Source organism: Fusarium subglutinans, assembly GCF_013396075.1.
Source record: "Fusarium subglutinans strain NRRL 66333 chromosome Unknown NRRL66333_c0000001, whole genome shotgun sequence".
NCBI classification, from domain to species: Eukaryota; Fungi; Ascomycota; class Sordariomycetes; order Hypocreales; family Nectriaceae; genus Fusarium; species Fusarium subglutinans.
This window is the reverse complement of record NW_023502064.1, coordinates 19,645-45,728: the sequence shown is the minus strand read 5'-3', so window position 1 is coordinate 45,728 and position 26,084 is coordinate 19,645. Positions and strand designations below refer to the sequence as shown.

Here is a 26,084-nt window from a genome sequence, read left to right as displayed (position 1 = left end):
CCTATACTGCCTGTTTCGTGTCCATTTCATCGTGGCAGGTTCGCTGTAAGACTTTCCAATCTTCGAATTGGCCTAAATCAAGTCGTATCGTCAACAACAAAGCTTGATGTGAGTGTAGCTCCAATTCACATTGCATGAATAGGACTCACATAGCAGGCAGCCAAGACAAAGTACAGTACTAAGGAAGCACGAATCGTACAATTTGTATCTCCAAAATATCACAACCGATCATCATCGCTACTTTGCAAATAATCCTTCTAAGCAATTTAACGCTATGCCTAACTATACAATATCATTCTTACAATCTCGCAGCAGCATTTCCTCCAGAACAACAACTCTTACCCCCAAAAGCCAACTGACTAACCTTATCACTCTGATCCAGCGCCCCCTTCTTCTCCGCAACCTGCGTAGGTGTAATAGAGTAACTAGGCGGCACATCCATACAAGGATTGTTCGTAAAGAAGTTCCTAGGTCGGAGCAACAACGTCATTGGCTCGACAGGCATGATGGGGAAGTCCTCGGGCGCAGGGATGTGCGTCACGCCGAAAGTGTGCCAGAGAACAATGTCGGTGTTTTCTGTGGATGCTGTGCCCTCGGCGATCCACTCGGGAAGACCTTGAGAGGGCTCGCCGGATGTTTGGGGGACGTGACGACCTGCTGCCCAGAGCTCATCGTCGCGATCTGTACGGTGTTAGTATCATGCTGTGTCAAAAGAGGTGAAGGACTTACAAGGTGTGACGTGCACAGCGTGGCGGGCAAAACCAGCTCGCTTCCAAACCAGGGATCCTTCCTTTGGCAAAAGGCCTGGAACCTCTCTGCTGACAAGCTTATAAGACGCAGGCTTCTTGGAATAAGGATGCAGCTTATTCTCATTAACCATCTCCCACGTCCTGCTCGTCGCACCGTTATAATCCGTCTTGGCCTGCCCACTCGTCCTCAACTTTGTCTTCTTCGCGTAAAACGCATTGCCGTATTTATTCTGGGGACTTCCGACGGGTGCTTCGCTAGCAACCGTATCAACCATGTTGACAGTGTTGTTCACACCATCGATCATGGGGTTCACGCGCAGACAGAATAAGTGCTGATGGTTGTGAGCGTTGACCTGAGGATAAACCTCTGTGCCCCACGGTCCAGCTTCTTCACCTTCGCCGAGGGCGTATGTGTTGAGAATACCGGTGAGTTTGATCTCAGGCTGGATTGTGCCGTCTTGGTGGAACACCCACTGGCATGCGTACTCGTAGTTAGCCGCTGTGAAGATCTGCTGCACGATGAGTTTTCGGGCACGTGTGACTGTGACGGAATCGTCGCGGAAGTCAGTGTGCTTGAAGAGAATGCCGTTATCCTCCTCGTGAATGCAGATAGCGTTCTTGATAGTGCGGATGGAACCATCGCGCGCGGCGAATTCGGCGTCGAGGTAGTGAATCACACCCTTGCAGTCGCAGCCCAGGGCAAGAGAGTTGGCCATGTATCCCGCACCGTATTCACCAAGATCAAAAGCGTGCTTTCGATGATGAGGATGTTCAGGCGCACCGTACGGGACCACCATCTCTGAGAGGGAGAGACGGTAGAAGATAGGTCGCTCGATACCCTTGTCGGTAAAGGTGATGTGGTTCAGCACAATACCCTCCTTGTAGTTGAAACCAATATGGAACTTGAAGTTCTGCCATGACAAAACACGGCCATTCATGGTGAACGAGACACCTTCTGGCTGAGTAATGTTGATAGGCTTGATATCCTTTCGGTAACCACCGTTCTCGTTGATGTAGCGAGGAGTGTAGTCAATAGCCTTCTGCTTGCTCAATGGGCGGCGCACGCTGGGGATGTCAATGTGGATGATGGCCTTCTTGGCGCCGTCGTAGATGGGGCAGAAGTCAAGAGGGTACTGATACTGGAAGGTATCGGGGTCAGGGCGGTAGTACATGAGCGCCTGCTGGAGACGGATGTTGCTGCCGAAGCGCTCGTCGTAGCCGATTGTCCAGGGGTCGCAGTAGACCTTGTGCATGTCTGACTTGGGGATGCCGGAGATTTCGCACTGTTCTATAACCTTGGGGTCTTTGCGCATGATCTCCTCGACCTGGATGAGTTCCTCAGGTGTGATCTGTCCCGTCAGCCAATGTTTAGCGTAATTAAGGAGTGAGGAAACTTACAATAGGTTGAAGGCCATCAAGCTTCTCCCACTTCTGGACCTTTCTCGTCTTCAGATCCACAAGACCATCGTAAACTGCTCCATCGGGAAGAATGACAGTGACATCCGCAATTCTCGCAGGTTTGTTGCCATCAGAAGGATGCTCAAGCCACCTCAACATCTCCTTCTTGCGGGGCTCATGTAGAGTGACAGCATTGAAGAGGAGTTGGCCGGACTGATACTTGCGGATCGCCTCGACGGCAGCGGCGATCTCGTCTCCGGAGAGAGGATCAAAAGGATGATGTTGCGTGAGACCCATGATGAATGACTGACTGTATCAAGGTTTGATGGTTAGGTGAAGATGGTAAGGGGAGGGGAGGAGAGGAGGGGATATATAGTTTTTGAGGGACATGATGATAAGAGCGTCTCGAGTTGGAAATACACGACTCTTTTTTCCGTATCGGGATTGATGCGTGACAGCTCCTCTAGCTCTCGGGGTGGGGAGGCGATATCGCGGGGTAACGTGAATCGTGAGGGGAGCCTCATCGGAAAGATAAACTGGATTGGGGTTAGTTATCAGTAGATAAGATAATTGGAGGTGTGCGCTTGAATTAATTACAAAACAGGTAATTATAACCTGTTTGTCCCGCCGGTTATTGAGTGCCGTACGTAACAAGATCATGATGGAGAGGAATATCTCTCTTTTGGTACTTATTGCACCTCGTGACACTTACCAAAGAAGCTGTTTTATCCAGAATTAACCTTTTCCATCTTGAGCCAGATCTGGAGTGGATAAAAGTCGATTGAGTCCAGATTTTGTCTTGTTTTGTTTTCTTTAGGTAAGAATATGAGCTTTCCCCAGATTTTGCGATTAAAGCTGTGCCGATTGTCGCTGCGAGTAGTGTTGAGTCACGACAAGCTGTTCTCAATTGCAGAGACAAACCACTTTCTTGTCGTCGCAAACATGATGCGTGTTTTGTCAATTGCAAGTTGCGATACTCTCAGGCTGGGCCTTGGTCTTGATCGCTGACGGATGACACTTTGTCGCGATTGATGCTTGTCTCAGCGCCATCATCAGCACTCCAAGGGCCATCTCAGCTCCCCAACACCAACCAGCGGGAGATATCCCAGCAATTGTGTCGCGCCAGCGTCATGAAAGCCCTGAGCTGAACAATCCACCCTCGCGATGGGCCAGTACAGAGTGAACTATCGCGTCGCTGCGATATTCGATGTTGGCCACAATTGTGTGTGTTTGCTTCTGTGTCACCTCCTGAGTCCTGCATGCTCAGGCTAGGACTCGTACCAAAAGAGAATTGCGCAATTGCGCGCTGCTCCAAAATAACATGAGTGAGGTCACATATTTTAGCCTGTATTTCCCACGAAATCATCATTTGCAAATTCCTCTCTTCTTTTTTAATATCATCCACATTCTTTATACTCAATAGCTATCAATAGCTATCAATATTACATCGATTTATCATCTCGTTTTGTTTCGGCGACTTTATCCTACAAAGGCATTTGCCTACCTATGTACGTCACCTCCAATGGAACATCGACCGCTCCCCCACCACTCCCCAGCGATACGCCGCTTTCTCGACGAAACAGAATTCGATCAGTACTACCCAATTGTCGTTACCAAAGAACCAGACCGAGAAAATTCCTACGTTGATTCCCACAAAGCACAGCTACACAGCGTTCGACACAACGTCCCCCGCCGAGAGCCAAGCGAAGCCATCAAGTTTCCTTTCCTCTGCGTCTTCCACTTCGCCGGCTGCGATCAGGAATTCTCGAACAAAAGTGACTGGAAGAAACATGTGGTGTCCCAGCATTTAAAACTCGATCGCGTGTTTTGGAGGTGTAACGAAGGCGATTGCGCACATTCAAGAGATACACTGGCGCAATGCAAGTCCGTGCAGACCACTTGCCCATCTAGCCCTGGTCAGCAATTCACGAACAAACACGACTTTCAAATCCATCTTCTCGCTCACCATCAATCGACCAAGCCCAACGATGAAGAGGGCGATATAATATCCCTTCCCAATACAGAGGTAAAATGGCTTGTGGACCGTTCAGACTCGTCGATGCGCATGGTCTGTGGACTGCCTCAAGATCTTGGCTGTCCCATGCCCCAGTGCGCTTCAGTCCGATTTACTGGTCCTGCAGCGTGGGATCAACGCCTCAACCACGCTGCCGAACACTTTCTTGCCAGCCCGCAGTGCATGGGTGTATTCGGAGGTGAAAAGGATGCCGAGCTTGTACAATGGGCCTCCTGCAATGCGGTCAGCATTCTTGAACAGACGCCAGATGCTAACCCTCAACAACATGATTGCAATAAGTCGGTCGCAGACAGTGGCTATAGCAGCAGACCTGATATGCCCCGGCGCCTGGACATGTCGGAGCACGGCGATTCGTCCCCCGCGGTGCCTCGTAAAATGCAGTTATGGAAGAGCGATGCCACATTCTCCGACCGCAGCACGGAGGAACTATATTCGGATGCAGACCTTGTCGGTATTGGAGCCCAGTTTCAAGATTATGAAGACCGGATGACTCTTATTGACAAAGAGATAAACTTCTCTGTATGTAAATCTTCTGAAGAAGTTTCCTCGAAACATGAGTCCACTGGTGACCATCATACCCTCAATACCTCCCAAGACTCGGATTCTGGTGGCGAGTCTGATGAAACGCCCGATCGCAACCCCGAAACTACGGCTCTTATGCAGTGGTCCCGTGGGTGGCTTCGACAATGGCTAGCTCCATTGACACAAGAGAGGCCAAACGGAAATGAGGGTCATCGAAACACTGCTTCTCAAAGCCAAAACTCAACTTCGACCTCCAGCTCCAGCTCCAAAACACAGAAGAAGAAGGGTGCACCTCGACCTCACCGTCCCCCCAAACGTAAGCGCTCCAACGACGATGAAGACGAGGGCAATGGGGAGAGCTCCAAATCCCAATGCATCGATGGAGATTCGGCGGTGCGAATGCTTGCCTGCCCATTCTTCAAGCGCAATCCCCGTAAATACGGTCAACCCAAGTGGAAGAGCTGCGCACACCCTGGTTATCCGAATATGCATCGAGTAAAGTATGTGCCACTTTCAACGCGATGAAGCAATCGATATCTGATCATGAGAAACAGGGAGCATATGTTCCGCAAACACTCGCTGCCCGAGTACCAATGTCGGCGCTGTCGCGTAGATCTCGAGACATCGGAAGCACTCGAGGCGCACTCACAGCAATTGCAGGCGTGCACTCCCTGTATCAGCAATCAAGACGGATTGAGTCAAGATCAAGTAAAAAGAATGAGGAGTAAGAAAGGAGCGGGGAAGAACAAGAGCGACCAAGACAAATGGAACGACGTTTACTCGATTGTCTTTCCTCATGATCAGCAGACGCCCAGTCCTTGTATGTCAGCACCCCCTTCCCACCGCTTCTCTACGAATCCAACTGACGACTTAGATGTCGACGATACAGACCAAGATGAGAATGCTCGGGAGTTTAATCTCTGCCATGAGTTCCGCCGTTTTTTAGAGAGGGAGCTGCCCCCGCTCGTTAGGAGACGTTTGAGCACGATAGGATGTCCCTTGCCGGAGACCATAAAAGACGATATTGAGCAATATGTGAAAGGACTGGTTCCTCAGTTGCAGGGCTCGTTTTTGGGGGAGATGGGCTTTGTGGCGGGTGGGCAGCTGGATGTTGCATCGACGACAAATGATGGGGACAGCTTCGTGGATTCTACGACGACGATACGTACTTCTGAAGACTCGGCGACGACGCTTCAGCAAGACAGCATTTCTGAACACCAGACGACGACGCTGCCGAAAGGAAGCACCTCGCAAGAGGCAATGTCCATGTTTCCGATAAGCGACGGCTCTAAAGAATTGACGACGATGCCTCAAGTTGGATATGACATTGCAGACTCGACTATGTTCCTGGATGGGACTTTGTCTGCACAGGGCATGATGTTTCCAACATCTCAGATAATGCCGCCGTACTTTTCGACGACAAATGAAGATTGGCAGGCTTTTTTGCAGTTTGGCTATAACCCAAATCTTCCCTGAGGGTCTGGTACCTCTTAAGCTACACGTTTATACCTACTGTTGTATAATTTCAGGTTTAATCAAGATGCATTTTCATTGCTGTAGGCCCATAACTAGTGAGGTTTCCACCACCATTACTGACCTAAATGGCCAACGCGTTCTTTGCAGTTGAGACTTGTGGCTGAGAGCTTAACTCAGCGGACAGAACTTAACGTTCTCGGTCCACTACCTGGCCCAGTCCGGAGGGGGGCAGAACAATTAACTGAACTTAGATAAATTATTATAAAACTATTTTAAAATAAAGAAATCTTTGTATTATTTTATGTATATTTAATTATAAAATTATAATAATAGAGAATTTAGTAAGATTAGTTAAGACTGGTTAATTCTGCTGACCCCGGGTAGCCCAAGCTACCTAGAGAGATACGATGATCCCCACCCCAAATTCCGTCCCCCTCAGCTGCCGCGTTTAAGCAATACGTGAGCTCTTTATCTCTTGCACTCCAAATTCCTCGTCATACACTGCCAGGCGCCTATTTGTGTTTCCATGATTCTCAGCCTTGTAGCCGTGCCCGAATTATGGGGAATCGTTGCTCAATCTCTTGCACCGACTGACCTGCTCCACTTGTCAGCTGTCTCACGAGCATTCAATGCCATCACAGAGAAATATCTCTACCGAAAGATAACATGGACCTGGGACCATAGCAAACCGGATGCATCTACGCCCATTCAGCAATTATTGCTCAACCTACTTCACCGACCCGAATTGGCGTCATATGTCCATGAATTCCGCGTTCAGGAGATCGGATATGGCCCGAAACCGCGCATGCGCCATGCAGACTCGAATTCTCTTCGAGACGCCAACGTGGCCATAAGTAGGTAGCTTGATACAGGAAGCTGGATTACCGCGTTCGCAAGATTGGATCAGTAGGCTTTACGACCTGGAGGTAGATACAATCGTCGCACTCATTATTCTGCAGCTGCGGAATGTAGAAATATTGGTGATTGACATGTTTCACCGTGATGACGGATATGGCTCGCCGACACCGAATTTCAGTCCCATTGGAGATGTGCTACGACTGGCTTGCGAGCCTCATTCGATGATGCGGGCGACTAGATTCACACGACTAGAAACCTTTAGCTGGCCTTCTGGAGACTTTGACTGCCGTGCAGAGTTGATCAGAAGGGGGGAGGTCTTGGACATGCTGCCAGTCTTTCGGGCGCCTCGCCTCAGAGAAGTCGCCACCACTTGACGCCGCGATACCTACAGTCTCGTGTTCAGAATCCCTCACGAGTCTCACTTTGCGATACACTACTGTTGGGGAAAACTTTGTGAAGAAATTGCTATCACAGATGAAGAACTTGGAGTTCTTTCGACTAGACTTGTATCGGTCAAGTGAGGCGCATTTCTTTGATGGCCAATCCATCAGCCAAGGATTGATGCCATGCCGCAAGGTTCTCCGTCATCTGGTGATACATTGGGAAGTAGTCGATGACCTTCCTACAGCCGATGTACATTCTTCAACCGTTTTGGGCTCTTTGAAAGAATTCTCTGCCCTGGAAAACCTTGATGCGATAGGCAACGCAGTGATAAATGCTGATCTGACACTGGGGGACGTCCTCCCGCCAACCTTGAAGGTTCTTGTGCTTCGACAAGGGCTAGACGATTTCAATGTTTCGTGGGAGGAGAGTTTCAGCGCGATATTGGAAGAGTTTGGTGATTTGTCTCCTGTGCCAACGCCGTGTTTGACAGAGCTGCGGGTTGGTGTGTGGCAGTTATTAGGGCAAGGTGAACGAGCAGAACATGATCTGAAGGAAAGGTTTCGGGAGAGTCATGGAATCGAGGTCTCCTTCTTCGAGCTTTAGCACCAAGTAAGGGGAGGATGCCACCGTGAGCGCGCACGAGAAATTCGTGGTTCCAAGCAATGGATCTCCCGTTGACTCTGCTTTAGACTTTGTCTTGTTGTTTGTTGTTAGAGCGTAGATTTTGTGCTGTACTCCAGTCATACCCTGACCATCTGCACTGAATCGCCTATTGCTTAGTGCTGGTGCCAACTGAAAATTATTGAGATTTAGTGGCTGACAGCGCTACACGTTAGTGAGCAGGCGTCGCAAGCTGACACTCACCTCACCACCAAGACATCATCACCGACAATGCAAAATACACTCAAATAATCTCATTGTTGCTCAAACTTTTATTAATAGTAGATAGATCATTCGCTCAGACTTGATTGTATATATACCATCCATGACATATCGACCGCCAACTCCAGACATCTATGATTTGCTTTGCTTTGGTGACTTTCCTTTCCGTTCCGTTCCAATAAATAAATGATTGCTCTGATCGAACTCGTACACTATAAAACAGATGCAGCACTCGTTCAATCTCTAAATAATGCAACATGACATAACCCAAAATTACCACAAATATCCAGTATAACACGGTCGCATTCACACTCACGCCTGTCGCGCCTCAAGGTTCTCGTTACTGGCACCCTGTCCAGGCTGCAGTCCCGCTACACTCGCAGCCACGATACCGGGCATGCCCACGACAGACATCATGGGCGAGATGGGCGGTCTGTTTGAGGACCTTGATGAACCGCGGCGGCTGCGGAGCTTGCTTCTAGGTCGAGACTCGGATCTCTTGCGTCGAAGCATCTTCTCGCGCGAGCGCGCCATGGCATCGCTCAACGCCGTCATGCGTCCACCGCGAACACGCTTCAGGAACTCGAGATCATCGCGAATGCCGAGGAGTGCGGTATCCATATCATACCCCTCCAGCTTCTCCTTAGGAAACGGCTCAGTGCCTTCTTCTTCAGAGGTATCCTTCTTCTTGCGCGAGAAGCGGATCCAGCTTGGCCACAGCTTAGCGAGAACCTTGACAAAAGCATGGAACCACTCGTCGGGGAACAACCGAATAAGTACACCGATAGGGATTGAGAAGAATCCAAGAACGAGTGAAATTCCCCATTGGACACCGTTCAAGCGAGTAACGACAAAGGCGTCGCTGCCGAAGAAGATAATGATGATTTGTCCTGCTGCCATGATGGTCATCATAAGCATGAACAAATGGTTGCGGTGGAGACCCTCGAAGATGTTGAGCTTGTTATCGATGCGTCGACTGTTGATAAGCTTGAAGATCTGCATAAAGACAAAGATGTTGAAGATGAGGGATCGGACTTCGCGTTCTTCATAGCCGAGGATTGCATCACGACCGAACCAGAGGACGAAACACACGATGAGCTGGTAGATCGATTGGCCGATGATCATCTTCCACATGGTGATTGTAATAAGCGGTGCAGTTCGAGCTTCGGGTTCGCGGTGAAGCAGACTTCCGGTCGGAGGATCGGTGGCGAGGGCTAGAGCGGCAAAGGTATCCATGATGAGGTTTACCCAGAGGAGTTGAACAGCGTTAAGAACGGATTTCTGCTCATCGTCAGACACGGCTGAGATGAAAGTTACGCCGACAGCTGTGATGTTGACGGTAAGTTGGAACTGCAAGAACTTCTTAACCGAGTCGTTGATAGCACGGCCCCAGCCCAAAGCCACTACAATAGATGAAAAGTTATCGTCCATGAGGATGATATCCGATGCTTCCTTAGCGACTTCCGTACCAGTAACACCCATAGAGAAACCAACATCCGCCGCCTTGAGCGCAGGAGCGTCGTTGGTTCCATCACCTGTAACAGCGACAATCTCACCGAGCGATCGCAGCGTCTTGACGAGGATGCGTTTATCCTCTGGACTCGATCTCGCGAGCACACGCAGCTTCTTGACAACTGCTGTGCGGTCTGATTCAGACAGCTTGCGGAAGTCAGAGCCCTGCATCACGGCGTTGGGCTCGTTGATTGTGCTTTCGGTGAGGATACCGCAGTTGAGAGCGATGGCACGTGCGGTCTCGACATTGTCGCCTGTTACCATCTTGACATTTACGGAGGCGATACCGCAGTCGTTCACAGCCTCGGGAACGCCCTTGCGCACGGGGTCTTGGATGCCTACTACGCCCATCCAGGTGAGGTTATGCACCAAGTCAGTGAGGTCGATATCAGCGTTGTCGTCTTCGGGGCGGAGGGATAGAACGGGGGGCCAGTTCTCAAAGTCGCGGTAGGCAAGACCCAAAGTTCGGAGAGAGTTTGTAGCGTAGTTGAAGATGATGGAGCGCAGTTCCTCTTTTCCATCGTCGGAGAGGGCTTCGGTGGTGGGTGCTGTTGTGGGATCGCCGAGAATGGTGGTGCATTCGCCGAGAACAATTTCGGAAGCACCCTTGATGTAGAGTCTGTACTTGGGCTTATCCTTTGTCGGGCCGGGGATTTGAACAACGGCGCCCATGCATTTGCGCTGGGAGTTGAAGGGGAAGAGACGTGTGATGGGATTGTTGGCGCGTTCGATTGCGAGGGGGCCGAGACCGAGATAGCGACGGGCCCAGTCGAGAAGAGCAGTCTCAGTCTTTGTGCCGACGAAGCCTTGCTTTCCTTCTTCGTCTGACTCGAAAGCTGTGGTGTTGACGGTGATGGCAGTCTTGAGAAGTTCCTTGTACTCGGGATCAAGCTTAGTCGCGAACTGAGCCAGCGCAATAGTCTCTCTCTTCTCAGCACCAGCAGACTCCTTCTCAAACGACGAATCGCCAAAAGAAAAGAGTCCACGAATGCCCAATGAGCCAGCGACAACGGTCATGATATTCTCGGTGAGCGTACCAGTCTTGTCGGAGCAAATAACCGTGGCGTTACCCATAGTCTCGCACGATTGAAGATGTCGCACCAGGTTGTTCTCGCGCGTCATCTTCTTTGTCGCAAAGGCGAGGGAGAGTGTTACTGCGAGGGGGAGACCTTCTGGGACGGCGACGACGATGACGGTGATGGAGGTGATGAGGATCTGGAGAAAGTCTTGGCCTTTCTGCTCGCCTGATTCACGGTTGTTGGGGAGTTTTGCGAGGAATTCGATGAGGAGGACGAAGAAGAGAAGGAGACCAGCTGCGCTACCAAGCTTTGCGATATATCCTGACCAGTTAGTATGGATCTTGCAATTGGGATGGTTGACTTACCTGCGAGGAGATTGAGCTTTGCTTGAAGAGGCGTCAATCCTGGATCATCACGAAGCGACATCATCGTCTTTCCATGACTACTCTGTTCTCCCACCGCTGTGACGAGAAACGTGCCTACACCGTCGAGAACCTTTGCACCCGAGATGATAAACGGATCAAGCTTCTTCAATTGCGGCGCCTGCTCATGCAGCAACGCATGAAGGACCTGCTCAGCCGGAACCTTCTTGATAAGATCCGACTCTCCCGTTGCCGAACTCTCATCACAGCTCAGATTATGACCTTCGATAAAAACACCATCCACGGGGATCACGTCACCCGGTTCGAGAAGCATGACATCGCCGACGAGCACATCGTGAATAGAGATGTTTTGCGGTTTTCCGGAGCGGGTGATCTTGACGATGCGATCTTCCTTCTTCTGGTTGAGTTTCTGGAACTGTCGCTCCTTTTGCCAGTCGTTTGCTGCGCCCACCACTACAACGATTGTAATGGCGACGATGATGGCGACGCCTTCGACCCATTCGACTTTTGCACCGCCGTCTTCATGCGATCCTCCAAAGGTTTGGTAGAGACCTAGGGCGAGTGATACCACGGCTGCGATGCAGAGAAGGATAAGCACGCGGTCTTGTAGGGCGATCCATGCTAGTTCAAGAAACGACTTTGACTTTGGTTCCGGGAGGCGATTCGCGCCGTATACTCGTTTCCGATCAGGGAATGCATCTTTTCCTGAAGCGTGCGCATCACTATGCGTCGCCTTCTCAACCTTTGAAGACGTCGCTTCCTCGAATGACACGGCGCCCGCGAGCTTTCCCTCATCCACGCTCAATCCAGCCTTTGCATCAGTTCTCAAGCCCTTCTGCAGACCGGGCAAACCACCGAGCGCAACAAAAGCGGCCAAGTTCTTTGGGTTAATGAGTTTCGCCAATTGACCAGGCGAAAAAGCGAATGGGTTGTTTTCCACGTGAAAGTGATCTTCCTCGCCGGGGTCGGGCTTGAGGATTTCGGCTTGGTCGCCTTTTCTTAGGGCTTCTACCTCGCGAGACATTTGTTCATGATCAGTCCCGACTTTTGTAGACGGCGACGAGGACCATGATTCGGTTCTAGATTTTGCTGTCGGTACCGCAAGAGTGTTCGTATCGTCTAGCGGAGAAGGAGAGATTGAATCTGCGGGTGCTGCTCAATTACATACATGTTAGTTTTACTGCATCGTATGATGAGAGCAAGTCAGTCATCGCACTGGAGAATTACCGGGATCGTTTGAGTCGACAGCCGCAGTGTCGACGGTGATTGTAGGAGCGCGCGGACGTCGTGGAGTGCTAGAGTCCATGTTGACGTGAGATGGAATGTGTGGTTCATGAGAGAAGGGGGAAAAAGGTGAAAAGAGGAGAAGCCAAGATATTGAGACTTGAAAGCGCTGGGGGTGATGAGAGGATCAAAGGCAGGGGATGAAAATACACTTGGGACACAGCCACAGCCACGAGGCATGCCAAGATCCTGGGCGGGCTGTGTGATTGGTGAGGGCGAGGGCTAAGATGGTATTGCTTGGAGTTGCGAATCTTGGCGTTTGCAGGGGTATTTTTTGTTTAATCAGCGGGACTTGTCTGTGCAAAGACCTGCTAAACAAAGTAAACTGCCGCAATACTGGTATATTAATGAGAATAATAATAATGTACCACTTGACATTACAGCCATTTCCTTCACCTACTCACGGCATCTACTGTAGAGACACTGCTCTTGGTCAGTCTGTCGTATTCCAACCGCCAGCCAAGATCTGAACGCCCACTAACCGTCCAGGCCGTCCCCACCCCAAAATCACAAATCCAAGGTCCAGGTCCCCATAAGTCGCCCCACAACGTCACTGTCTAAGCCTCGTTTTTTAAGCTTAATAGCGCCCATCACGCTAGATCTCATTCACTCCTTCCCTCCCCGGCAACCTTCATCTCCCTCCGTTACGAGTAAAAAGGGGGCGATTTCATAAATCCAGTTTTTTAAACTTAAAAGTGCCTCTAGCGGTGGCTTTTGTATCTTTTAGTCGACGAGAAACTATCTCATCCTGTTATGTGCAGTGCAGTTTTATACACAGCCCGGTATTGGTCCACTTAGTCAGGTCATGCAGAGGGAACTTTGAGGATGGTGATGTTTGGAGCGAGGGGATTGGCTGGAGGTGCAAGAATTCTTGAATCGAATACATCATGCATGATATGATACCCGATTCGGCAGTTCGTTGGGAACATAACGTGTTCAAGGCACGTTAGACGGTGAATAAACACCGTTGGCAATGGAGATTGGAAGTCATCGTACGTGGCACTGGAGACTTTGCACACATGACAGACCCGCCAGTGACATCTCACCCTCTCCTCAACTTGATAGCGCCGATTTGCTCCAGTGATCCGATACAGTATGATCGCGCATAAAACAACACACACACACATAAAACCAGAAACTTGCCCGTAAAAAACAAGGAGGCCACCCGTGATTTGGATGCCGGGGCAACCCCTGTCTTTGGTTAAGCTTAATTTCGCTGCATGTTTTCTCTGCTTCCATGACGTCAGTGAAGGCGGCGGCAACCGAGACACCAGGATATTCATCTCGGGAGGTTCTGAATGGAGAAGGACGGTGTTTAAGCTTTCAGCTAAGGTAGAACGGGTTTTCTGATCGGGGCGGTGCTGAGGCTGTGGAGGGACGCGTAGATTGATTGTGTTTGTTGGGAGAGGCAGCCGGGAGGGAGGAACACCAGATTTGAGCTTGTGATGATGAGGTGAGGACGTGGTGAGGAGGCAAATGGAGGCGGAGGTGTTGCGGTTGATTGACGCGTTTATGGTGACGACGTGACTATGGGGAGGCAAGTAGACACTTAGCTTGAACACCTGCGATATCAGGTAAATAATTCCTGAGGACGAATTTACTGCCTGATGATCAGGATTGATCGTAAAGAGTCTGATTACCATTTGCGTCGTTGTCGCACTGTTGCATCTTGGGCTTGGGCAGTCAAGATTAGTTGACAACCTTCGGGCATGGGAACCTTTCCCGATGAACATCGCAATAGCAGAAAATCTCGGAAAGCAGTGATCAGCTTTAAATCGCCGATGTCTTTGATTGCGTAAGTCTTCCTCTCCAGCGCAGAATAACATTACGCGGGATAGATAGATCGAGGTGAAATGTCAAATGCGCATTCCTACCCGGGACCTTTAATTTTATTCTACGGGCAAGCATATTTGAGAGGAATTGCTGTACATTACAACGGATTTACCACGGGATTTTATCGAAGTTGACAATAAGATGAGCCAACTAAGAACTTCATCCTACAGCTCATGTGCCGAATCTCTTGCCTTGTCTGCAATTGTAGTCGGTCATCGCCATCGCGTCAATCGCGCCGTGCAGAAACGTTATGGAGCACGCGACAGACCGTATATGGCTCGACATAAACCCGCGGCTGGTGATCAAAGCGGACATGGAATGGAATTCTCGAGACTACTTCACATAATGTCGTCAAGCAAGATTAACGTCAAGACTCTTTCTTGTGCGTTCACCTTGCAAACATGATGGCTTCATAAAACCCAAGTCGAGCTGCATGTACAATGCTTACGCTTGGAGTCAGGTTGCTGCCCATCATCTTGGAAGCTTCCGCGGGTTTACTACGTTTAGAGGCAGAAGGACAGCTTGAGAGTGGTCTGTCGCTGTTCACGTTTCCAGGTGAGCTACAAGGGTTCATCACCGAATGCTAACCAATCGTAGCTGTACTGCGACATGTCGCATCTACTCAGATGTAGAGTCGTAGCGACAACTGGCATACAGTCTACGTCGCGAAACTCAACAGCAAGCTGAGGAAGGCCGCGACAATGAGTTGATGGAAGAGCTAACTGGCTTAATCAAGACCTTAGGGTAGCCGTCTTGCATCTTCCACCAGTTCTAGCCGAATCGCGGTTCTTACGACGCGAAAACACCATTCCGAAACTTTTGCAAGGGATGAACATCGAGCGTAACGAGTCGAGTAGCAGAACAGGTATTGGAATCGATCGTAACGTCGGGATAGGTTCTCGACGGGGTTGCTATTCGAGGACGCATGCGCGGTCGTGCACGATGGCTGGAGAACGAGTCGCAGAGGGACAGAGGAAGGTCGGCGCAGACGAGAGGGGAACTAGAGTCGGTTATTGCGTCCGACGCTTGTTTGGTGTGTGCCTACATTGTCATAGCTGCCATCTTGATCCTCAGCACCAAGTCGTTGTCGAAGAACAACTAGAGCTATGCGATGCTGTCTGAGAGGCATATTGAGTTACGATAGAGCAGCGACGCTGGCGATCGCGGGCCAGTCGCGGGAGGGGCGGCGAATCGTAGGACGAGACGAGGATTGAGGCAAAAGAGTCGACGAGGAAAACTACATGTTTCCGTGGACTTATAGCTCTTCAGTTCTTGGGAACTCACAGCGCTCCTGGCTCGCGCATCGCCCACGCGCGATGGGTTGGTGGGGTTTCGCAGCGGGGAAGGCATTTCGAATTGTCGCGTGAACTGGAAGATGTTGAATGACGGGGAAACACCACAGCGGACGCGGGGGACTCGAAGGGAATGGCGCAAAGCAGGCGGTTAGAGAGACAAAGGACGATTAGGTACTCCTCAGGGAGCGGAGGCGTGGAACGCTAAGTCTGTAGGGTTCAGGTGTCGCAACAAGTAACCCCATCGACGGGACAAAATGTTGTCGGCAAAAGACTGGTCCTGGATTCAAGCGCAGCTAGTGCATAAATGTAATGATTTGCTCGACAGGTTGATTGCTCTGGCGAAACTGGCATGTTTGGGGAGCTCGCGCCACAGTGCGCCACACTCACATCCATGGTGCACTGCAACTTCAAATGATCACCGCGCACGCAAATGAAGAGATTAAAAGGTAAAACCAGGTGCAATTGATTCCTTTTGACTCAGAGATCAAAATGAACATCTGAAATTGGCGAAAAAAGAAACTCCTCGTGAGGGACTCGAACCCTCAACTTTCAGATCTCACATGTGTAAAAGTCTGACACGCTAACCAATTGCGTCAACGAGGACGTTGATTCGATGTGTTATTCCCTGCTCAGATCTTAGATTATATCTATACTATAATTTGCAGACACAGGGAATCTTGCTATCTTCTGCTGTATTCCTTTCGTCTCACCCAATGTACTTTAAACAATTAGTTACAAAAGTCCTTTATATTCTCTAGGCAAACTACAGTAAGTTAAAATAATAATGCCTTTTGCTGTTTTGTTAAACATTTAATATCAACTCCAGATCTAACTACCCTGCAGTTTCAGTACATGTCACAGTTGAACTTCCAACAGCAAAGACAGGCAAGCAACACAAAAGCTATAAGATCCATGCATCAGCATCAAGTTAAGTGATTTCAATTGCCAAACTTAAAGACAGAACAATTGTGGCGGCTGAATTCCACCACGCGAAGTCCCGATCTAGTTTATTGGCTCTTTATTACAAGAACAATCATGAGATCTCGACAACCCATGAATACCTTGCGGCCATGCTCGCGCTCAAAAACCAGAGTCAGTAATTAAACTCAGCAGTAACGGGCATACTCAAAATACCGGAAAAACCTAATAGCCCGAGCTTTACACATAGACTTGTGGATGATACCACGCGCCTTCAGTTCCTCTTTAAGATCAACCCTGCTTCCCACCTTGATGACGATATTATGTCCATCGTACTCGACGACCCAATCATCCGCGCCAAAGATATCCCCAAGCGCCTCTCGAAGCTTCTCCATCCTGCAGAAACGCTTCTCCGGGAACTCATGCTTGAACACGAGCTTCTCAGTGTCGACAGCATTTGTGCTGCCCCATCTTTTGATGATAACCATTGTGGCGTGATGTTGGGTCTTGTATTTGATGACTTGGATGGGAGTGTATGAGGATGATAAGCCGGGGCATCTGGGACCTTTTATAGGGACTCTGGAGATGAAATGCGGCCAGCGTTGACACTGTTTGTGCGGCTCACTTGCTGAAGTAACTGATTATGAGAGCATCGATGTCTGCGATGATACGAGAGCTTGAAGAATCACAAGACAAAGTTCTCCCTGAGTACGCCTGATGATTCATGGCTAATTGGCATATGCCAGCTATCAGTTGAACAATGATGAGCTCCAGTGAGTCGCTGCGAGTGTCTGAAGCACTTGGTGCCCCTTCACGAGATCAAGTCATGGCAGTATTTAACGAAGGGGGCCATTTTGACGTTCCCCATGACCGTGATGAGCTCTATGAATAGAGTAAATAGACCTCTGTCAGTGATATAGTAGACGTCGGATGGAGATCAAAGGAAGCTTTCAGTGCCGTTGCAGCCATTTGTGTGCTTTGCCCTTGTGTTCCTCAGTCACCCACAGATTTATGCACGTAGAGTCACGATGAAGAATTTATATGCTGACGATCACGTCCCCTGAGCATGGGGATGCTTGACCCAGCGCAAGGACGATGGAACGAAATGACCCCAAGATCAAGTATAAATAGACCAACAACCCCCAATATTTCCCTTGCCAAAAGCTAACACAACCAAACCTCCACATATTACCATCACCAACACTAAACAAACCATGCCTTCTGGAACTTGCACCAAGACCAATCAGGGAGCCGCTAAATGGTCCTGCGAACATGACATCAAACTCGTCCTCATCAACGACAAGGGAAAATTTGAAGATGCACTGAGAGATATTTATCCTTTTGGGTTCAAGGTCGACTACAAATACAGCCCCAGTACCTGCCGTGTTACTGCGCTTGCGAAGACCAAAGAGCCAGCCGACCTGCAGAGAAAGCTCCAAGATGTCGGTGCTATTCTCCAGGGCCGGTTCGGCCGAAGAGGATGAGAGCTGGGATGAATCGTCCAGTATCACGGGGAGGGAAGAGACGCGTACATCGAATGTCATCTTGGGATGCCGGCGGTTATGAGCTACCTGTAGTTGTTACATAGGAATCACATAAGTTAAACTGCGATGAATGACGAGTGAATGAAGTGATGTTGTGAAATGGCCGATGGTTGTTCCAAGACCCCCGTAGTCACAGCGAACCTGAGAAGGTGTGAATCGAGAAGTGAAGAAACCTGAAAGCCGAGGAAGCGTGAAGAAGTTTTGCTATGGATGTTCTGAACCACGCACGTTTCGAAGTTTCAGGGCAGTGATGATGAGGTCTCCGAATACTCCAGATAGTGATAAGTTGAGACTCATTCTGTGCGGTGACTAGAAACGCTCAGCCAGGATCGAGTGTGAATGGAGTCACTATTAACTGCTTGCTCAGCCAGGTTCCAGCTATAAGTAACAGATGAACGAACAACAGCCAACAACCAGCAATCCAACAATCCACACCTTCACACAGAAAGTCTACGTCTACCAACAATCACTACACAGCAAGAATGACCGCAGATTCCACATTAGGAGACAACAAAGTATGGCATACGTTCACACGATACGTTCCAAAATGTTTTGTCGGCGACTATTCCAAGCTGGAGAAAGGGTTGAAGGAATACTTCCCAGGGGGAATTGACATCACATTTGAGAATGCGACCGCCGAACATGTGGCACAGTACAAAGTTATCGGGCTCCGAGACAGTCCCGATAAGATCAACCTTCAAAAGTTCCTCACAGAAGGTGAATATATTTTGCGGGATTGAGCGCGGAGATGAGGATGGGGGAGGCAACCACGAAGCTTGTAGGCCACGGTGAGAGAAGGTCTGTTATCTTTCATAGTCAAAGATACATAGTCCTGCAAAGAAAAATATAACTAAATTAACTGCAAAATTAGCCAGCGTAATCTGACGCTTTGCTGTTTTGAAAGATGAGGTGATCCCAGCAATCGTGAGAGGAAGAGTTGCGAGCAACGCAGCATGCGTGATAGTGTACCATATCTAGGCTACTAATCTCGCGTTTCACAAGAGGACATGAGACTGTATCTATCGAGAATAGAACAAGTGACCACGGTTGAATCGCTGTGTATAGAGCACGTCTGCGCATGTTGAATGACCTTCCAGGATTGTGTAAAGGAGTTTGTGAAGTCATGAACTGGAAGACAATACACTCATAATGAAGGAGGCTGATAGCCTGACGTTCGCACCTGGTTGATGGTGACAGTGTGCCTCATGCAACGTGAGTGACAGAAAACAGGCAGAGCACATTGTGTATAGATAGAGGCGACCAGTCGGTTGAACGGCTGGCCAAGAAGGAAACCGATTGATCACATACCCATTAAGAATCACACCCCAATTAATTCAGAATTATATTCTCCATAGCCACGATGTCCAGAGACTCAAATATCGGAGACAAAACTGAATACGATGTGCGCACCGTTTACATCCCTCTGAAGCTCGTTGAAGAAGAAGATCTAGAGGCTTTGCAACGCCAGTTGACGATCTTATATCCTGGTGGAGCGCACATGACACGCACAGAAGTTGGGGAGCTTTATAAGATTGAGGGACTCGTGGTCAAGGGCTCAGCAGATTTTAATCTGCTACACGAACTGCAGGAACTTAAGCTCGTCATGAAGGAATGAGAGAAAGGACACAAGAGAAGTGATATTAGCGAAGGAGTGTCGTGATGGATGACCAGGAAGGAGGAAGCCATGATCATGAACTTAATAGCTACATCCAAAGACAAGGGAAAGTGTTCATTTGGTTAGAAGAAACGCAAAGTGATGAAGTTTCAATGAGAAGGTCATCATGGTGACAGAATTGTGAATGCTACTTCACCGACTGTGTCTGCCGCATAGGTATGCCTGAAACGTTCAAAAACGCATTGAAGTCTTACCTGATTCAGTGAATTCTCTACACAAGCTTTACAGCAACCAAGGAAGTCCCGAGACTCATATTGGCTGAGAGGCCATTATCACACGACTCATTCACCATAAGTGAAGGGACCGTAAATCAGTGAGCTGAGGAGCTTGGTAATGTGAGTGAGGAATTGGCAGTAAAATGACTCCAATTTCAAGGTTGCTCAATGACAAAAGGTTGAAAATCACGCCCAAAAATGACTGTGACAAGTGTCTGCTCCAATGGCAGTGAATTTACTCAGGGCTGGAGATTGACTATAGAAAGAAGCGACCTGCCAGCCATTAGCTAGACAAACAGACAACATCAAAAACAACACATCAAATCCACCACAAACTCTCACATTCACATTCACATTCACTACCTACAACCATGCCTGCAGACCAAGAACCCCAGACTTATGGAAGTCAAATCACATATGTCCCCGTCCGTCTTGTCAAGACCTTGGAGACCTTCAAAGCGGCGTTGAGGAGACAATATGGTGAGGGAGTGACGCACCCCATCAAGAGTTCGCATACACAAGAGCCCATGTACGAGGTTACGGCGCCTCGAGCGAGTACAGGACCCGCAGATCTGGTCAAGACTCTGCAGGACGAGGGTGTTCTTAAGCAAGATGATGAGGAGTGAGAGGAAGACGTCCGACATCATGGATTCCGTCGCTGAGAGAGGGGAGATATGGCCACTGAAACGTTTGCTATCTCAGATACGATGAGACTAAATTGAACTTTTCACTTCACAGTTGCAGGCTTCAGTTGAGTGATGACGACAGGTGATTGTTCGTCCGGAGAATCACAAAGGGTGACTCTGTGAATAACCGATTCAGGAACTTAATTGCTGTCAAGAAGTGAGGATTATTGTATGCTGTATATTGCGATGACAGTGACACCGCCGTGGCCGCCTATAAATTGCATGGGAGCATCAGAAAACCGGAATTTCAATCAACATCATAACTCATTTATATCATAGCTACTCATAAAACGGACCCTTGAATTAGAACGTCTAAAGAACAATGGCAACTTACGGAACTCAAATGCATGACATCACCATTCGACTTATTGGGGACGAGACTGCTTTCGAAAGAGCTGTAGAGGCTATTTATCCCAATGGCGTCACGTTTACATACCATAGAACAGGTACTAATACTTCACCATGGCCAGTATGCAATGTTCAAGCAAATGCAAGCACTGGACCTGCTGATCTCGTCAAACATCTCCAGGATGCTGAGGTTATCATGAAAGAATGACGGAGGCAGGAAGATTGATGGAGAAATACAGAAGGAGGATAAATATACCGCACAAAGCTCTAGCGAGTTCAATGAGCTTAATGATGTATATGCAGTTACTTTAGCCACAGTATCTCAATATGAAGGCAGAAGCAGGGTGATGCCTACACGGTGTATACACCAAAAGGCTTGAGATTTGTGAGTAGGAGATCATCTCGAAATGATTACCAATCCGCTTCTGAAACTAAAGCGAAGTGAAATTAATTGAATATTCAAAACCTGGGGCCCTCGTGAGCGGAAGGGTCATGGAGAGTTTCGCATGTTAGGGCACGGCTGACAAACTTTATACAAATGGTACAATACAAGCTCTCCGTATCATCGGAGCAACCGTTTTGTGGCCATTTACATGCCAACAGCGGATAGGTAGTCGAAGTAACTATTTCTCTACTGTAAGTTGGCTCGCAACGAATGAAGATGAAAGTCAGGCAGAGCTCATCAGGAAGCGGATATCCTGAATGAGGCCAGGTATTATTCTGTGTCGCTAATTAGCGACATGAGAAGCAGGTCCATGGCTTATGCGGTATAGAGGAGCTCTAACTTCTGCTTCTTCCACATAGAGATAAAGAGGCTTGCTACATGGTCTGCCATTTGTCGCTGAGAGCTGCGGCTGGAAGTTTGTCTTGACCCCGCGTATTTGAGTTGCATGATTGATGAGGCGCCTGGCCAGTGGCCACAAAAGAGACATAAAGCAGCTGGAGCGGACGCTCGGGCACTGGAGAAACTTAATTGATAAAGAAGGATTCTGGGTTTGATAAGATGTGCTAAACTTGTCAAGACAAATCACGGCTCTGCTAGACTTCTTGTATTCGTGCATGTGCCATGCTGTGTTCTAGATCTAAGTTGTAGATATATCGCTTAGGGTTAAATTGGTAAGCTCAAGGGTCTTATTGGTCCTTGATGTGTCGAGTGCGTGCTTGGTCCATAGAGTTCATTTTTATGGCGGCCATAATAATCACAAGGTTTGCAACTCCAGAGTGGACTCTGATTACTACGCAAGTTCGCAAAAGCCGTAACTCTATCATGAGGGGAATAAATATACGTGTACGCGGCACAGACCGTGTCTTTTCTAAAAGCGTACGCTACAGGATGTTGATTGTCAACTTGCTCAACATTGCCGTCTTGGGCCTCAGCAACCAGGTGTTTGCTTCAACTGTCGCAGGCAACAACACACTTGACGCTCGCGACCACCCACCACCTCCACCACCACAACCTCCCGTTCCTCCTCCAGTTCCTCCTCCTCCGCCCCCTGTTCCTACAGCAACTGCAGCAACCGCCGCAAACCAGTCAACGGTAGAGATTCACCCACGTATTGCCCCTCAAACCCACCCTATCCCAAGAATCCACCTCGTCCCACGGCGCCAACTCGACACCTTCGCCGGCAAACCCGTTCCTCCATATCGACCAATCCAACGGCGCGGCATCGCAGGCACCGACGACTTTGTCGGCAAACTACCAGACTTTGTAAAAGACGACAGGTATGAATGGAACAGCACGCAATACCCCGCCTATTCCCTCGGGAGGATTCTCCTGGCTGCAAAGTCATTTGCAAATGAAAGGAGAAAAGCTTGCAGTGGTGCTTTGGTTGGACCGCGACACGTCTTGATAGCGAGACACTGCCTCAAGGATGAACTAGCCGACACTGTTTCGTTTCAATCCAACTTCTTCGAAGGTCGGAGCGGAGGGATATCGTACGTGACGGACATCATCGTTCTGAAAGGCGTAGAATGTCACAAAACACCCAGAAATGAACAAGAGAAATGTCATTGCAAATTAGGTAACGATTGGGCTGTCCTAGTTCTCGCGGATCGAATGGGTGAGAAGCACGGGTACCTCGGGGTAAAAGGATTTGATACAAAGACAATGATGAACAAGCAAGCCTTTGTGAGCACAAACGAGAACCTGGCAAAAGAATGACCGCCGCTAACGTTGAACAGTCACACGTAGGGTATCCTACTAGGAGCTGGTATAATAAACAAAAGCCTATGCGGCAGGATGGAATAACCGTGCGGAAATGTTATCATTCTTGCCATATCTTTGGCGATAGGTTGATCACTGATGCAGATTGCCAGGCCGGAACATCAGGAGGACCGTTGTTTAGGATGGAAGATGGGCTGGCCTGGCAGTATGGGGTGGCGAGTTCACGCTACCTCACCAAAAGTATACCTCCTCAGGATGGCTGTGCTTTTGTATCGAGCCTCAGGTTTATCAGTGCAGTTGCCATGGCGCGGCAGCTGTTTCCTTAGTATCTCTAGCAATCAATTCCATTAGCAAGAAGGTCACGCAACTGTATACGAGAAGTTAATTGCGTCGATTAGCCCACGAAATAGCCTCCCTACTTTAGTCTGATCTCGATGCAGCGGTTCTAGTGGGCGTCATGGCCGCCCGATCAAGACAGTGACAATGGGAGATGCATGAGAGTAAGAGAACGGGATAATTGGAACAGGGAATGAACCTTCTTGCACACCTTTTCGCATCCACGGAGCGAGCCAGTGGCCGTGGCGAGCTGGACTAGACGTATTTAGACCCCCTGAACTGATGAACAGGCTTAGGACAACCACTGACCGCGTCGGAACATTACACCACTAGCACTAGAACAGTTATCACATCATGGGACCTGGCTTTTGGGACTGCAGAGACCTCTCGTACCCAATGAGCGAGAGTGGCCAAACATCTAGCTCTCTACGATGGAGGGATGCTGGACACCCACGGTCACAAGGCCTGAACGTCAAGCATAGCTGCAAACCACTCAGCAAGAATGCAAAGGATGCATCAAAAGCTAAAGAAGAAGTACGTGCTAGCTACACACTGAAGATATCAGAACTCTCGAGCGCGTCATGGATGTCAGTGACGGGCCACCACTTCAATACGAATGCCTTGTCTTGTGACTTGACGAGGTGCATGCTACCATTAAAGAAGGCTACCTAGAGACACGAAGGTATTGGCCGCTGTAAGAAGTAGCTGTGTGATTGGATACAGGCTTCTGTATCGTCGAAGATGCGCGTTAGGAGCGGCGAAGGATCGCGCGACCACTAGGTCTAGGATCACCACAAGCCACCGAGCAAGGGTAAAAAGCGAGCTGCAGCATCAACATGCCTTGGCCATTTGGAGGGACAGAGTGTCCCCGGCACATCAACGGTGTCGTCGAAGGGCATTTTGACGCAAAGCTCTCGGTCGTGGTGACTTGACGTGTCTCGGGCGACCGTTCAAGGAGACTGGCCTTCAGGCACGATTGAACTGACGCCCAAGATACGTAAAAAGTAACAGTGGCTTGTGGCCTGAGTGATCAGACCTGGCCTTTGGCGGTGATGAAGGATTCAGCAGCTGCACAACGGTTGCCCCTGGACACCATCCCGAACACCTTGACATGCCGACGGGGTTTCCGGCTACCCACCTACTCTCGAGACCAGTGAGAGTAGGGAAGACTTTGTGGCTTGCATAGAATCCAAGTTCTGAATGTGCTATAACATGGAGGGTAACATGTACTGCTTCGACATTTCAGCTCGGAGTCTCGAACATGAAGCCTACATTAGGCAGCGCCACTTGAGTGATCCTGGCTCATCTCCCGAGCTGCATAGAATCTAGAGACGCGTACTGAGAGGATCGCGATGAAAGATGTTCCAGTTGAGGAGCTTCTGCTTTGAGATGATGTGAACTCGTTTTTCATGCTGAAGATATCAGACTTTTGTGGACGCGAGATCTCTGTATTTATAATGAGAGATTTGAGTATGGATAACTTGATTCAGGTGACGATATAAGAGAATGAGGTATTGCGTACGACGTATATCCACTGGTGGACGATCTCGGATGCAACCGCTTTACGTTTACTCCATTGTTGTACATAGCCAGACGAGAAGGCTTCCCGGTTAAGCTACAGCCCCAAAAGAGGGGGCAGAAAACCTGAGACTTGCATTCATCGTCGATCACTCGATTTTGGTTGAATTTAGTCTCAAGTTTTCTGTTATCCCAAGGCCATCAACCATCAGCAATCTGCTTTGAACCTAGTTCCTCGGGGCCCCCTGGCATACAATCTCCCTGACAGATGATTGGACTTTGCATATCGTCATGATTTCCGACCAGGCCCTTGCTTGGCAAGCAAGAGGATCGGAATAGCGAGCCGTGTTATTATCTTGACCTGAATCTAGGTGAGGCTTGATAAGACTTCAGATAAAACCAGTCTATCATATCATATGAGTCAGAATGAACTTCATCAGCCTTCATCGGAAAGAGTAGGGAAGTAGTCTTCCCCAAGTTCGAGCCAAGCCGTCATTCCCCAACTTAGATGTGACAACATGCAGTATTGTTGGCGTTATCTCCGCTTGCTTCTTGGCCTCGGTCCCGACCCCATCCGGACCACGACAGCTGAGCCCCGAAACACTGGCGGGATCTCAATAGTAGCCTCCGAGACTCTTTGAGTCTTTCCCCAAGAAGCCAAGCCAAATTTACACTACACGACGCTGAATCTCACTACAGAGCCTCATCGGATGAAATAGGAACCTAAGAGCATTCCACGGGCCCTCCAGCAACCCCTCTAGGGAAATGTACGTTTCATCAAGGTCGCATTGTGGCTTTCAACCCTGGAGCAATAGAGTTTCGTCTCAAGGATGACGTGCCAAGAATACGAGTCCCCGTAAGCATCCGACTTGCAAACCAACAACATCCTCAAACCAATCCAGTAATTGCGCCGATGCCTTCGCTTAGAAAGACCATTAGTAAACCGTCTGTGCTCATCATCCCCAGTTATCACAGTGAGATACCCTTGCGGGGAAAGGGTAATCACTCCCGGTTCTAGCTGAAATAGCTGATATCCAGCAAAAGCCAAGA

The 26,084-nt window shown here is 49.1% G+C and overlaps 7 protein-coding genes across 7 annotated transcripts; 4 read left to right on the top strand and 3 right to left on the bottom strand.

The window, feature by feature from the left end:
* Window position 1: 1 nt before the first annotated feature.
* Window positions 2-2,444, bottom strand: FSUBG_12 (primary-amine oxidase; the record flags this gene model as incomplete). The annotated part of the gene is made up of 4 exons (XM_036676742.1): window positions 2-72; window positions 343-681; window positions 730-2,098; window positions 2,148-2,444. The coding sequence occupies 4 exons, from the start codon at window positions 2,442-2,444 to the stop codon at window positions 2-4; spliced, it is 2,076 nt and encodes a 691-aa protein (XP_036544150.1).
* A 1,225-nt stretch (window positions 2,445-3,669) lies between these two features.
* Window positions 3,670-6,180, top strand: FSUBG_11 (uncharacterized protein; the record flags this gene model as incomplete). Its single annotated transcript, XM_036675634.1, has 2 exons — window positions 3,670-5,204; window positions 5,259-6,180. 2 exons carry the CDS (start codon window positions 3,670-3,672, stop codon window positions 6,178-6,180), a joined length of 2,457 nt encoding a protein of 818 aa, XP_036544149.1.
* A 2,436-nt stretch (window positions 6,181-8,616) lies between these two features.
* Window positions 8,617-12,524, bottom strand: FSUBG_10 (Ca2+-transporting ATPase; the record flags this gene model as incomplete). Its single annotated transcript, XM_036674532.1, has 3 exons — window positions 8,617-11,156; window positions 11,201-12,370; window positions 12,446-12,524. 3 exons carry the CDS (start codon window positions 12,522-12,524, stop codon window positions 8,617-8,619), a joined length of 3,789 nt encoding a protein of 1,262 aa, XP_036544148.1.
* Window positions 12,525-16,736: 4,212 nt separating this feature from the next.
* Window positions 16,737-18,389, bottom strand: FSUBG_9 (uncharacterized protein; the record flags this gene model as incomplete). The annotated part of the gene is made up of 4 exons (XM_036687465.1): window positions 16,737-17,106; window positions 17,174-17,357; window positions 17,741-18,119; window positions 18,321-18,389. The coding sequence occupies 4 exons, from the start codon at window positions 18,387-18,389 to the stop codon at window positions 16,737-16,739; spliced, it is 1,002 nt and encodes a 333-aa protein (XP_036544147.1).
* Window positions 18,390-19,452: 1,063 nt separating this feature from the next.
* FSUBG_8 (uncharacterized protein) lies at window positions 19,453-19,707 on the top strand (the record flags this gene model as incomplete). The annotated part of the gene is made up of 1 exon (XM_036686362.1): window positions 19,453-19,707. One exon carries the CDS (start codon window positions 19,453-19,455, stop codon window positions 19,705-19,707), a length of 255 nt encoding a protein of 84 aa, XP_036544146.1.
* Window positions 19,708-20,353: 646 nt separating this feature from the next.
* FSUBG_7 (uncharacterized protein) lies at window positions 20,354-20,608 on the top strand (the record flags this gene model as incomplete). Its single annotated transcript, XM_036685257.1, has 1 exon — window positions 20,354-20,608. One exon carries the CDS (start codon window positions 20,354-20,356, stop codon window positions 20,606-20,608), a length of 255 nt encoding a protein of 84 aa, XP_036544145.1.
* Window positions 20,609-22,349: 1,741 nt separating this feature from the next.
* On the top strand, window positions 22,350-23,177 carry FSUBG_6 (trypsin-like serine protease; the record flags this gene model as incomplete). Its single annotated transcript, XM_036684154.1, has 1 exon — window positions 22,350-23,177. One exon carries the CDS (start codon window positions 22,350-22,352, stop codon window positions 23,175-23,177), a length of 828 nt encoding a protein of 275 aa, XP_036544144.1.
* Window positions 23,178-26,084: the final 2,907 nt, after the last annotated feature.